Source organism: Hibiscus syriacus, unplaced genomic scaffold (assembly GCF_006381635.1).
Source record: "Hibiscus syriacus cultivar Baekdansim isolate YM2019G1 unplaced genomic scaffold, ASM638163v2 tig00111330_pilon, whole genome shotgun sequence".
NCBI classification, from domain to species: domain Eukaryota; kingdom Viridiplantae; phylum Streptophyta; class Magnoliopsida; order Malvales; family Malvaceae; genus Hibiscus; species Hibiscus syriacus.
The window spans coordinates 9,682,268-9,697,296 of NW_024063059.1; the positions used below are offsets into that span (position 1 = coordinate 9,682,268).

Genomic DNA, 15,029 nt, shown 5'->3' on the forward strand with positions numbered 1-15,029 from the left:
GAAGTGTTTGCGATATTGCCTTGTGGATTGGAGTTTTTATTTAGACTCTAACAATCCTTCTTCAAGTGACCCTTCTTTCCATAGTTGTATCACTTTAAATTCTTTTTGCTTCTCGACTTCGATCTACCAAGTTTGTGACTGCTACTTTGGTCACGTTCTGTTGATCTCCCTCTCATCATTGTCAAAGCTTCTGCTTGTTGCAGATTTACTTGTATGTCTTCCTTGTTCTTGCACCAATTTTCTTCTTGTAGAACAGCAGCTGCAACGTCATCAAAGACTAGACTGGTGACATTATTATTTGTCAAGTTGATGATGAGTTGATCATACGAATCCGATATACTTTGAAGTAGAAGTTCAGCACGTTCTTGTTCTCCTATTGTACATCTTAAGGATGTAAGCTGAGAAAATAAAGTGTTCAGTATGTTTAAGTGCTCCGTCACTGAAGCAGATTCTGGAAAACAGAGAGTGTATAATTTCCTCTTAAGAAAAATTTTATTGTGCAACGATGTGGCCTCATACAATTTAGTGAGATAATCCATATCTCCTTAGTTGTCTTCTTCTCCTCGATGCTTGACAATACTTCATCTGCTAATGCTAGATGAAAGTTTGACATAGCATTCCCGTCCATTTTGATCCATTTGTTGTCATCTATGAAATCTACTGACCTTTCACTAATAGTTGCTAGATAACCGTATTTTCTCATGATGGCCTTCATCTTCAATTCCACAATGAGAAGTTTCTCCCATTGAATTTTTCAATATCAAGTTTCGTTGACATAGCTTCTATTACGGATAGCTCCCACTATTTCACTATCGTGAATAGTTTTCTGGAACCATCAAAGAATGGGTAATACCTTCTTACTTTCTTATGTTGGAGGATTCACCTTTTGGTGGCAACCATAAAGACAATAGGTAGATATTACACACTCTAATCTGACTCTGATACCAATTGTTGTAGAATACGACTATCGGATAGATTAAAATCGCATATGATAATTTGAGAAATAAAAATTAAGATAAAGAAGACACAAGTTTTTCGTGGAAAATCCCTAAATAATATAGGGTAAAAACCACTGGCAATGGTAGAAGAATTTTACTATGAGAAACTAGGAATTACAACTTCTCTCGATCTAACCAGGAGAAAACAGTAGCAATTCTCTCTTGATAAAAATGAGAAAACAACTTTCAAGAAAACTCTATAAATTCTCTAGTATTGGGAGAAAGCTAGAATGATTTGGGATGATTTTTGAAGCTAAATGGGTTAGAGTATTTATAGTTAAAGCTTAAGGACTAATCTTGTAAATACCCTAAAGTACAATGACTAATTGTGATTTTATCATTTTCCAAAGTCAACAATTGTTGCTACCACCGAAAGCAATTGTTGAACAATTACTGCTACCATCGAAAGTTTATTTAATTTTCAACAATTGTTGGCTTGACTTTTAACAAGGAATACTTGAGGCTATTCATGCTTGGTAGACTGGATATCATAATCGATCAAGTTATATGTGTATATATAATTTTGGAAATCCTATATGCATAGAATATATTCTATGCTTTGAGAATTTTTATTTTGTTCTTAGATTCTTATATTTGGAAATGCTTGAGAACAAGACTAATGGTGATAATTTTTGTGAGTTTGATGATCATCTCAAAGCACAAATACTGGTGTTTTGCAATATGTATATGTGTGTGTTTATATTATAACTAAATGTCTATTTTCTTCCTTCATGGGCTGATTCTTGGTGCTATGCAGGATGGAATTTTAGAGTCTAGCAAAACATGGGCTACCTATTTTTCTTTCCTTGCCAGCCTTCTACGATGAATTTAGAAATTATTTTTGACCTTTCTGCACTGATACAGAATTCAGGTGCACAATTTGGTAAACTAGTTGCTGGTTGAATAGGGGTGGATTTAGTTGTGTTAGGAAATAACCGAGTAATTTCCCTATATCCAGATTAGTGAGAATGTGAAATAAAAGCGGAAAAATAATACCCGAAATTGATAACGGAGTTCAGCCAATTTTGCCTATGTCTCCGGACTGCTGCTGATCTTTTGCTAAAGAGAGATAATTTACAGGTGTTTACAAAACACTCACTACTCACAAGAAAACTCTCTAAACTCTTTAGTATTGGGAGAAATAAATGATTTGGGATGATTTTGAAGCTAAATGGGTTAGGGTATTTATAGTTGAAGTTTAAGGACTAAACTTATAAATACCCTAAAGTATATAGGGACTAAAATGTAATTAACTATATTATAATTTTAATTAAAAATTGGGGCACCAAATTCGGTGCCCCTTTGTTGAAAAAAAAGGCACAGACGGTGCCCACCCCCTTTGCAATCAATTTAGCCGCCCCTTTAATTAACTTTTCCAACAATCTCCCACTTGAAGACTGATTTTAATTTGTCTTCACACGTTGATCAATGTAGCAATATTCCTGGTCTTGTTACTCTAGCATGTCAACTGAAGCTGAACACAACTTTAGTTTGTCCGTAGTCACCGTCTTTGTTAACATGTCAGTCGGATTTTGAGCTCCACTGATCTTTTCAAGTTTCAAAATCCCATCTTCCAGAAGAGACCGGATAAAATGATATTGCAATTGTATGTGCCTCGTCCTGGAATGAAAAGACGGATTCTTTGCTAGATGGATAGCACTTTGACTATCGCAATACAAGACATTATTTTCTTGTTTCTTGCCTAACTCTTCCAAGAAACTTTGGAGCCAAACCATGTCCTTGTTGGCTTCCGTAACAGCGACATATTTTGCTTCAGTTGTGGAGAGAACAACTATCTTCTGTAGTTGAGAAACCCAACTCAATGCAGTTCCTCCTAGAGTATAGACATACCCTATAGTGCTCCTTTTGATGTTAATATTTCCGGCTAAGTCAGCATCTACATAGCCTGTCAGTATCGTATCTATACCTGTGAAACAAAGTGCTTTGTTTGTGGTACCCCGCAAATATCTGAGGATCCATTTGACTGTTTCCCAGTGTACCTTGCCCGGATTATTCATGTACCTGCTAACAGCTCCTACTGCATGAGCAATATCTGGTCTAATACAAACCATGGCATACATCAGACTTCCAATTGCTGAGGCATATGGCACCTTCACCATGTGTGCACTTTCTTCCTCCGTCTTTGGTGACTGTTCTTTGGAGAGTCTAAAATGAACACCTAAAGGTATACTTACTGGTTTAGTATCTTGCATGTTGAACCTGGAGAGTATTTTGTTGATGTACTCAGCCTGTGATAACATCAAAGTCCCCGACTTTCTGTCTCTCTTAATCCTCATCCCAAGAATCTGCTTTGTAGGGCCCAAATCTTTAATTGCAAACTGCTTCGACAGTTTTTGCTTCAAGTTTATAATCTCTTGCATGTCTGAACCTGCAACAAACATGTCATCAACATACAATAATAAAATAATAAAGTTGTTGTCGAACTTCTTGATGTAGCAACAATGATCTGCTTGGCATCTGGTAAAGCCACTGCTACTCATGAAACTATCTAACTTCTTGTACCGCTGTCTAGGAACTTGTTTTAAACCATACAAGCTCTTCTTTAACCTGTATACCAGGTTTTTCTTGCCTGCCTCTATCAAGCCTTCTGGCTGCCTCATATAGATTTCTTCCTCCAAATCACAATGAAGGAAAGTTGTTTTTACATCTAACTACTCAAGATGTAGATTCTCTGCAGCTACAATTTTCAACACCAGTCTGATTGTAGACAGTTTCACGACTGGAGAGAAAATTTCATTGTAGTCAATACCTTCTTTTTACTGAAAACCTTTGACAACCAATCTTGCTTTGTAGCGTTTGCTCCCATCGTGCTCTTTTTTATTCTATAAATCCACTTGTTATGGAGCGTTTTCTTGCCTGGTGGTAATTCAGCTAATTCCCACGTCTAATTTGACATAAGCGAGTCCATCTCATCTTTCATGGAAAACTCACACTTGACTGAATCCTCCACCTGCATTGCTTCATCATAGAACTCTGGTTCACCATTGTCAGTCATCAACAAGTAGTGCAAAGAAGGCGAATAACGTTGGGTTGGTTTAGGAATTCTGGAGGAGCGTCTTAGTTCTGGTGTGCCTGGTTCTTCATGAACTGATTCAGGACTGATATGAACATCATTTCCAGAAATCAAGTACCAACCTTCTTACCACGAGCAATGATGAGTGCTCCTTTGGTAATCTTCCATTCACAGCCTGAAAAGGTTGTACTATATCCTTCTCCATCAAGTTGTCCTACAGAAATAAAATTTCTTTTGAGGCCATAAATATGTCTCACACCTTTCAACGTCCAAGTGGTCTGGTTTGACAGCTTTAATCGGATGTCTCCTTTTCCGACGATCTTCAAGGTTTTATCATCAGCTAGATGAACCTTCCCAAAATCACCACTGACATAGTTCTCCATGATTTTTTGGCATGGGGTGGAGTGAAAAGATGCCCCTGAATCCAAGATCCATGATTCAATTGGACTGTTGACGCTTATAATCATGGCATCACCTGTCTCTTCTTTCATGTTGGCAGATTCCTGTGCGTCGGTATCTTTCTTCAGTGCTCGGCAATATCTTTTAAAGTGATCCTTCTTGCCACACTTATAACAGGTAAAATCTTTCTTTCCAGTTCTAGATTTTCCCCGTCTAGATTTCAATCTGCCACGATTTGAATTTCTTTCTGAAGTTCTCCCTTTAGACTCTGTGTGCAAGGATGAGGAGCTTGATGCTTTACCCGATTCCCTCCGTCGAATTTCTTCACTCAATACCAGATCTCAAACATCATCGAATTTCAATTTTTTGTTTCCTGACGAGCTGTTGACTGTTGTAACAATAGCATTCCGACTGTCTGGTAGAGATGATAAGAGAATTAAAGCTCGAACTTCATCATCGAATTCAATTTCCACTGAACTCAACTGGGTTGTGATTGTGTTGAGTTCATTTAGATGTTGAGACATTGATGCCCTTTCCGCCATCCGCAAATTGAATAATCGCCTCATCAAATGAATTTTGTTTGAGGTCGATGGCTTCTCATACTTATTGGAGAGAGCCGACATAAGACCCACCGTGGTCTTTTCCTTTGCTATGTTGAATGCAACATTGCGGGATAATGTCAGTTAGATAACTCTGAGGGCTTGTCTGTTGAGAAGAGCCCAGTCTTCATTCTTCATGCCCTATGGTTGCTTTCCTGAGAGAGGTTGATATAGATTTTTCTGGTACAGAAAATCTTCAATATGCATCTTCCAAAAGCCAAAGTTCGCACCATCGAACTTTTCAATTTTCATCTTCCTTTCGTTTATATCCATCGCTCCCACTCGAATTTGGCTTCGTTTGGATCGTTTTTAACAATTCTTGCGAACCACCGTGTATTAGAACACCTCCGTCGACAAATTCGTATCGTCGACAAAATTTTTACTATTCACAAAATTTACTATTCATATGAATAGTAATGAATAGTAACCTCACAAAAAAATTGACAAAATTCACAATCAAAAACTCTGATTCCAGTTGTTAGGAAATAACCGAGTAATTTCCCTATAATTAAGAAACTGAAAAGAGCTTTGAATTTCAGAGGTGGATGGTTAAAATGGGTTTGCCTCAAGTTTCCTCTAGTGGTGTTGCCAAGGAAGTTGCCGCATCGCTGTGCACATTTGTGAAGACCCCACACAGGATTGTCAGTGTGAACAACTGTGATTTAATAAGGATGCATGGAGAGAATCTAGGAAATCAAATTCAGGTGGATTTGCCACGCTCTTCTTTCGGAGATTTGCGCGTAAAAACCACTGGGGAGCATACAAAGGATCCCAAGAATGAGTGTGAATAAATATGGTAGATCCAACATTTATAAGCTGAAGATTGGTACTGTGGAACAAGATGGCTGGCTCGGTCATAAAACTGGGAGTAATATTCTGACACCTGCTCCTAGAATTATTGGTTTCTAAGCAGCGGTGTTGTATTCACCGATTGGCATGCTCAACGGAGTCAAAACTTCATCCACTGTTGTCCGTATCACCAGTAATTCAGCCGAGTCCAATGGTTCAGTTGCAAGGAATCGTCTATTGTCTCCTTCGAGTGGATTGCTCAGCCCCAGTCGATTTAATGGTGATGCTCTCGATATCGGTGGTGGTATAAGCCAAAGTTGTTTCGTCAGTGGAATTAATACCTGCCGTATTTGTGTCACAAGAGCATAAAAAGGCTTATATTAGCAACTCTAGTTCTTTAGACCCTGTGGTCTGCTCAACATCTTGTTCTGTAGGATGGAAGAATTCACTTCTAGATAATTCTCGAGCAAACTCAATAGTCCTCTCCGATGATCCTCTACTAAAGAATAAGGGGCTGCAATCTGACAGTCACTTTGTGTCTACATCTCGAGCGCTAAGTTATTCTGGAGAAACGAATAAAAGAAGGCACCAGACACCAGCTATCACAATACCTTTTAAGAAGACAGCCTCACCTCCCTTATCTTTGTCTCCTCTTGGTCCGAAATCTAGTGAAAGAACAAAATTTGTTGAAAGATGCAAGGATATGATGGAAAAGTTAGACGATCATAAGATGCTCAAGGATATGGAACAGTATCTGTTCGGATGGATGAAGATTTTAGGTTGTATTGTAAATCATTTCATCATTTCGATTATTTGCAGAATTGGGGCTTGAATCACGCTCGTAAAAGCGATAAATTTGTCAGAAGTCTTAGTGGACCATCTGCCAGAAGGTCCTTGGTTGGTTCATTCAAGGAGTCCCTTTTTTCTGGCCGGCTGTTATATGGAAAAGCTAGTCAGGTTAGCAAGTTTTGTGTAATCGAAGTTGCTGTTCGTGTTTGAACTGAATGCTCTCCTAGACCAATGACGTATTTCTACTTCGTATTTTGATTGCTTGTATGCAGAGAATTGATGGTTTCCTTGCTATTCTCAGTATACCGGGTGGGAATTTCTCTCTGGAATCAAAGAAACTTCCATTTGCAGTAACTAGTGTCGATGGAGATAACTACTTGCTCTATTATTCATCAATAGATCTTGCCAGGCATGCCTCAACAAACAAGTCTAAAGGCCTAAAAACGAAATGGAGTCTGAGCATTGTAGATTCACAAGATGAAAAGAGTCGCCTTCGTGTACCTATGAAGGGGCGGATACAATTGGTAACGTTAGCTTAGCATTGAGAACCTTCTCGACCAATCATTCACCGCATCTGTCAAGTTATTGCTAATGTTATTATATATAAGCTTTATGACATCATGATAAATTGTGATTGGTGTTCACAGGTACTAAGCAATCCGGAAAAGACTCCGATTCACACTTTCCTTTGTAACTATGATCTAACTGACAAGCCCGCCGGTACAAAGGTATGTTGGAGAGATAAATAACATTAGAATTGTTTTTCATGCAAATTATAGTTGTACTATCAAGAACCAATGTTGTGTAATGACCCTTGTTTCAACAGACATTTATGCGCCAAAGGATTACTTTGGCTCCCGCTACCGCAACACACACACCAGTAAAAGAAAACCGTAAAAGCTCCGAGACAAAAATGGATTCGATTAGTGGAATATTACGTACTTCTGGATATCCTGATCAGGATATGGAAGATACAGAGAGTGAAACTGTTGAATGTTCTGGGGACTTGGATAGTCCATCGAACGATAGCAATGTAAATTTAAACAAACTTGTACATAGCTCATCAAGAGTGAATGAGAGTATTATGGGTGCCGGTGTTCTGCACTACGCTCTTCATCTCCGTTTTTTATGCTCTTCCACCAAGAAATGTTCAAAGTCCTTCCGAAGGTGCAAATCCGATCCTCTGTCTGTACCAGCAGAGAACATGAACATCGAAGGGGAGTGACGCCTCTACTTGTACAATAATATGAGAGTGGTTTTCCCACAACGCCATTCGGATGCCGATGAGGGTCAGGTAAATTGTGTGTGGTGTACGATCCTAGTATATTCAAGTGCTTCATGCTTCTTTTCTGTGTTGGTCAGTATGCATTACGGTGTCTTTTTTCGATATATAGCACGAATTTCAGGTCCCCATCTCTGATTATCAACCAAGAGCTTTAAAGAAACCTTGTGCTTTTATATTTCTTTGTGTACGTGAATTTGCTGATGAATGATGAGATGTTTAATTGCCTGACTTCTACTCGCCGTGCCTGATCCGATACACTTGCATTGCAGCCACATGTGGAGTACGATTTCCCATCGAATCCGAAATACTTCGACATCAGCAGCTAAAAAATGCCTGCATAAGGTTCATTTCTCTTCCCAGAAATTGCCTGTTCATAATTCCTGTACATGTATGTGAACGTAGTCTCTTTCATTTAACCACAAATGGAGGCAAAATGCCAATTAATGTGTACATAATGATTCAATAATGAGAAACTTTTATTTATTCATCACCAGATAATGTTCCATCTTCTCATTCATCATGCCAGCAATTAAGCTTTGGGCCATGCATAGTTAATTTATGAATTAAATATTTAAGGTTTGAATCCCATTAATTTGCTTTCTTGTTAATCCGAGAACTGACCGTTAGAATTTAGTTGATCAAATGATAGTAGTACATATTGAAAGAAGGGACTAAAATGAATTACCTATGGGGTTGGGGATTCTTAAATAGAGGTTAATCCAAAAAATTATAGTGGGATTTAATGGGTCATAAAGATTCATGCTCTCTATTTGACAATTATATAGAAATAATTAAAAAAAAATTGAAGTCTCTTCCTCCATCTATTTGCCAACTTCAACACCATCATCAAGCTTATTTTCCACCTATTTTTCAAATATTCCTCGAGTGAGAGAGGCTTTTCTTTTTCTTTTCATTTTCAACAAATTTAAAAAAGAAATTCATAAATTGAGTTTAGTTTTGACAAACCTATACTTATTGTTATGCCATGGAAAAGAAATGAATAAACAAAAGTTGCTTAATTTGTTTGGAAAAAGATAGAGGTGTGATGTTGGAAAAAGATTTAACGATAGAGTGATTAAATTGGAGCAATTCGAAATTTGAGTGGTTTAATTGACTAAAATGTTGGAAAAAGTTATGTTGTGAAATTTGTAATTTATCTTTTTCATTTTGAATTTGCCTTAGTAGTTTGGCTTTGATATATTAATTTATTTTAGTCACATTGCCTTATTAATGAGAATTTTTTTTTATGCTTCGAGATGTAAATGAATTGAGTTTGAATAAATAAGAATGTGTTTGTGTTCTTTTGTTTAATTTTAAAGGTGTTCATGTTAGTTCTTGCCCATTTAAATTTTTAATATTATATTCATGTTCATTTATTTATTCTTAAAGATGTTCATGTTCGTTTATTTATTGTTCTTGAACACGTCAGTTTATATGTTCACAAATGATAAAATTAATTCATTAATCATTTAACTCCTTAGGCTTCACATTTTTTTATTAAGCTAAGGTGATTACAACGTAGTATATATTCTAAATACTCTGAATCATGTGACAATGAACGTTCAGTCACCTTGCTACAGTCGCTGGTGCTCGAACTCGTGGTCTCTAAGAATAACAACCATCCTTTAACAATTGAGGCAATTTGGTTCAGACTAGGTTTCACAATTTGAACGTCAAAGTTCACCCTGTGTTTAATTCAATCTCTATCTTCACCAATATTTAAACTATAGAAAATAAAAAATAAAAAGAAAACCGAGTAAATGAGATTATAAATAAGTCAATAAACGAGCTTGCTCGTGAACATAAACGAACCAAACACACATTTGTCCATGTTCAGTTTGTTTATTTATTAAACAAACATAAAAAAATTTGTTTATACTCATTTATTTAACTTAAGTGAACGTTGTTTTTTGCTGTTGTCGATGCTTTTATCATATTCAATTTCAACAAACCTATGGTTATTTTTTGGTTTATAAAAATTTTTGAACATATTTATTGAAAAGAAAAAGGAAAGGATGAGAATTATTTTAGTAAAGAAAATACATAAATATATTATCAAAATAATATTTTGATTTAGACATAGATTTATTTATTCTTATAAAGGGTTAGAAGTAGCTTTCGAAAAGAAAAATATTAGATAAATGAGGTGTTTTCTTTTAATTCAATGGAGGATTGAAGAGGTAAATGAAATTCATAAGTGTTAGAAAAAGAGAGAGTTTAGCAATCTGAAATTTGTTCAGCTCAGAATTTTCTTTCACTTTTTTTTTTTGGCAGATGGGACTTTAAATTCTGAAAGAAAGACGTCGAATTTCGTTCTTTGTTTCCACTCAAGCTACACATAAATCTTATAAATTTCTATAATATAGAATTGGTTTTTTAATATGTTTGAAATCGATATGTTATTATTTCGGGTTACATGTTTAGTATCTCAACTATCATTTTTATTTCGTTTTAGTTACCTAATTATTTTTTTCAAAAGCATATCTAACGTTTAGTTTCGGTTTCATTTTGGTCACCCGCTGTTAAAAATTAACGGTAATGCTAACATGGAATTATCTTTTGCATAAAAATACGTCAGCGGTTCTATTAATTTTTTTAACGATAGATGACTAAAATGAAAATAAAATGTAACGTTGGGTATGATTTAAAAAATATAGTTGTATGACCAAAACAAAATAAAAATTATAATTGGGATATTAAATATGCAATTTACTCAATTATTTTTGAAGAAAGGAGTGCTTGTGTGATGGGGTATAGAACAATATATATATATATTTTACTAAGGGTATAGAACAATATTAAATTGATGACCATTCACCCCTTTATTTCTTCTGATTCCACGACCATTATTGTTTGATTGTCTAACTTTATTTGTTTCTCAATATTCATTGTTTCCTCAAATCTTTGAAAAAGAAAAATTCGTATTCCCATCAAACTTTTATTTTCAAGATTTATGTGTATGTATGAAAATAGGTATCGTATCTAATTCCTTTTATGTCTAGGCATAGTGTATACAGAAAAACATCCTCATTAAGCAACTGGTATTTATCTCATGACCTAAAATCATATATTTTTTATAAAATTAATATATTTTAGGTTAAAGTACACAAATGGTCCCCCGACTATAGGGTGCTACTTTTTTTTTAGTCCTCTAACAATTAAAAGTTATAAAATGATCTCTCGACTATATGACATTTTGTTGAGTTCCCGACTATGAAAAGTTACTCTAAATGATCACTCGACTATTCATATGTCTCAAACTCATTATTTTCGTTAAAAATAGGCAAACTTATGACTTGGACATCAAACTTTTGACTGATATATGATAAAATATGATCCCGAAATCATTTGAGTTGTATTTTTTGATCGACTATCCATTTATATTATGTCCCTGAGATAGTCCTTAAAAGAGGCAATGATGCTAGTAGACATCATTTAAATATAATTTTATCATATCTCAGTCAACATGTTAATGTTCAGCTCAGACGACAACAATTTTTAACGAAAAATGATGAGTTTGAAACATATGAATAGTCGGGTGACTCAATAAAACAACGCCACATAGTTAGGGGACTATTTTGTAACTTTTAATAGTCGGGAGATACAACAAAGAAACATCATATAGTTGGGGGACCACTTGTGTATATACTTTAAAAATCAATAATATATGTTAAAAATCATATTATAATTAATAATATATTTAAACAATAATAATGTAATTTAAGTTATTTTATAAAACTAACATGTGAAATAGTAAGACATTAAATAGAGTATTATATGTATCAATTTAGAATTAGGTCATGACATGAACATATATGTTTTATAATTATTTTTACGTCTTTATTCTTTATTTTAATAACATAATTTTTTTATAAAATTAGTATAATTAATTCTAGAAAAAATTAACTTAAAAAGTGTTTATTCCTGACCCTTCAATGAATTAAATAGTTCGGTTTTGTAGTTAAACTTTAAGATTGATTTTTGGAGTATTTGAATTTGATTCACAAAACCAAAATTAGGTTTTCAATTTTTAAGTTTGAGACTTTATGTGTAACACCCTCATACTGATACGGGTGACCTGATTCGATCCGAAGTGTCACATTTGGGCCACCGAAGCAACTCACAGTAAAAATCCAGGAGAAATTAATTTTTTTGTTAAAACATGTAAAATCATAAAATAATTTATAACTAAAATACAAGTTCAGAAAAATCATTCATATATTACAAACATAATTACAATCATACAAGTTCCAGAATCAGTATAAAAATCAAATATGACCTACATGCCTCCTAATTATACAGGTATTGTACTCACCAACAAAGTCAAAGGAACTCCCCATGTTGATGTCGATAATTGTACATGATCTACTCGTTAACTTGAAATGGTAAGAAAAAAAAGTGAGCTTTGGGAAGCTTAGTAATATAGAACTACCAGATGATGCTGAAGGACAAGCAGATAAACGACAAGCATAAAATTTTTCTTATTGATTCATGCATCTACGAGTTTTCTAGATGAACTGGGGTTCCATTGATATTTCTTCAGATAACAAACAATAAGCTTATAGTTCATAGGAAACGTTCAGAAGACCAAGTTCAGGAGATTGAAATAGACGTCTAGTGTGTTCTCTCAAAAACATAATAAATGAAATCATAGTTTATAAACAAAAGTAATTTATTTCAATAAAAACAGGTTTTTAAAATCAATATAGTACCCACCATCTGAATACTCCATGTGAAATTCCTCAGGACATCATCCATAAAGACTTACCCTAGACCCCTAGGATCTAGGAGTCTAATATGAATAATTAGAACATAAAGGATTTACCTGCTAGCTGAACCTTAGAGACTCCAAAATCCTATCCAATCAATACCCCAATAAATAGTTTCAGATAGAACCAGTAATATCAGAAAATAGAAATCAAAAGTTGAGTTTTTATTTAAAATAAAGAGTTTCTCTCCAACCTACACCAAACGTAGTACCCAAAACAGGCATCCATAAAGTCTTACCCTAGACCCCTAGGATCTAGGAGTCCAATATGAATGATCAGAACAAAAAGGATTTACCAACTAGCTGAATCTCAGAGTCTCCATGAACCTACCCATACATTACCTCAATAAAACAAATCATATAGCTGACAATAATATCATAAATCAGGAGCTAATTATACCTCGTGTCAGAAATCAGAAACTAGATATCAGAAATCATACTTTATATAAATCAAAGAAAACATTTTTGTCAATAGGAAACACACTAGAGGATCTATATATTTTTCGAATGCACTTGGAAATTATCAGAAATAGAAAATATGAACTTACTTAAAATTGATCGGATTTTAGGATTGAGGTCCCTATTAAAAGGGTTTAATTGCTAATGGATCTAAACAGGCATTTAGAGATTGATGCTTCAGGACCATTTATAATTTTAGGTGTATCAAAAAGGTATTTAAGAACCTTTACATCAGAATAAATTAAGATTTCAGATATAACCAGAGCGATTCCATTATTTAGACCATCGGGGGTATTTCAGAAACTTTCATTTCTAGTGGATTCTTAGCAACTTAATTCAATAAGAGTGAAACAATAATTTATGGTATTCAAGATTCATGTCGATTTGACAGGAAATCTGGTGAACTCGAGCTAAACAAATCTTAGTACTGTGATACCTATCAACCACTCGAATTGATACACTTCAAGAATATTCACACTTTAATACTGACAGCACTGATCGAGTTAATCATCTTCAGAACCATCGTTGACCGGATCTTCAGGAACTATACTTATTCCGATGATTTTTTTGTTATTTATGTATTGCAATAGTCTCCAAGATGACCGACGATCTTGGGTCCTCTCCATAACCTTGAGGGCCAATACAATAATTAGATTTCTTGTTATTTCTAGAATTATCCAATAACATTCATTTATTTCTAGGTCATGAGGATATTTGGGTAATTTTTGTACTTGAGGTTACTATGGTCCTTTAGAGTTCAAGATATTTCGCAGCTCAAGAACATTTTGGTAATTCTGTTCAATCCAAACATATGGAATTTTTCTAGTAATTTAGTTAATTATGTCCTTTCATTGTTATTTTTCATTATCAAGGGCAATCTTGGTCTTTTTCCAGCACGAAGACATTTTTATAATTTTACTCCATAAGGTTATTTTTGTAATTTCTTATCCAGTATTCTTGGCACTCAACCTTAAAAGAAAATAATCAGAATTTACAGATCTTGAGGTCGATTATTAATCCTGAATTTCTTTATTATCAGTTTTCAATTTCTTAAGCAAGTTATCTGAGTCTTATTCAATATACTAACTTTATACAGTACTCAATTCGAGTCTTAACCAATTTAATATCCTTTTACCATATTCAGTACGAATTTATGAATATTCATCGGGATTTACTTGACTAAACAATATAAATCATGCATCAGTCAATTACCAACATGTACCGTAAAGTGGACATAGGGTAGTAAAGTATTACCTCGATTTTTGATCAACAACAGTCGATCATTTGAACTCCATTCAAATGCTTTCACACTTGATTTGGACGTCCCATAATATCTTGGTGACATAGCAAAATAATATACGTTAGAAACGAAACTTAATCGAGAGTACAATTCGAATCGAAAGATAAAACATTGAAAAACAACTTACCATATTCGAATTTGATGAAACAGACTTCAGATTCGGACTTAGTACGTCGAAAAACATAAAATAGGATTTTTCCCGAAAAAGATGAAGTTTTGGTCAAAGTCAACGGTCAACAGGTTAAAGTCAAATTCTACTGGTCAACGGCTTGTTTAACAACTTGGCTTGGCTAAAAAAATAGATCGGTTCGGGCGATTCAACTCAACGACAGGGATGGGGAGGGGCGATCGATTCCTCCCAACGACACCATTCACTAAAAACAACTCGAATCAATCCATAAATCAGCCAAAATCGATAAAAATTAACGAAGAAAGAATAAACTCTTACCCTCAATGGCGGACGACGGAGGACGCAATGGAAGGGGATGATACCAGTCGGGTTATGGTCAAAACAGAGTGAGGAACCCGATAACGATGATAGTGAGGCTAACCAATGACAGGATTGACGTGAAAACGCGAAAAACAATGACAGTGGGTTTAGTTCTCCAT

General features: G+C 34.8%; 1 protein-coding gene across 1 annotated transcript; it reads left to right on the forward strand.

Moving 5' to 3' along the window:
- The first annotated feature begins 5,584 nt into the window (after positions 1-5,584).
- Positions 5,585-8,377, forward strand: LOC120158784. Its single transcript, XM_039169541.1, has 8 exons — positions 5,585-5,813; positions 5,944-6,165; positions 6,254-6,606; positions 6,639-6,776; positions 6,881-7,132; positions 7,256-7,336; positions 7,435-7,902; positions 8,163-8,377. The coding sequence occupies exons 1-7, from the start codon at positions 5,585-5,587 to the stop codon at positions 7,831-7,833; spliced, it is 1,674 nt and encodes a 557-aa protein (XP_039025472.1). The 3' UTR covers positions 7,834-7,902; positions 8,163-8,377.
- The last annotated feature ends 6,652 nt before the right edge of the window (positions 8,378-15,029 follow it).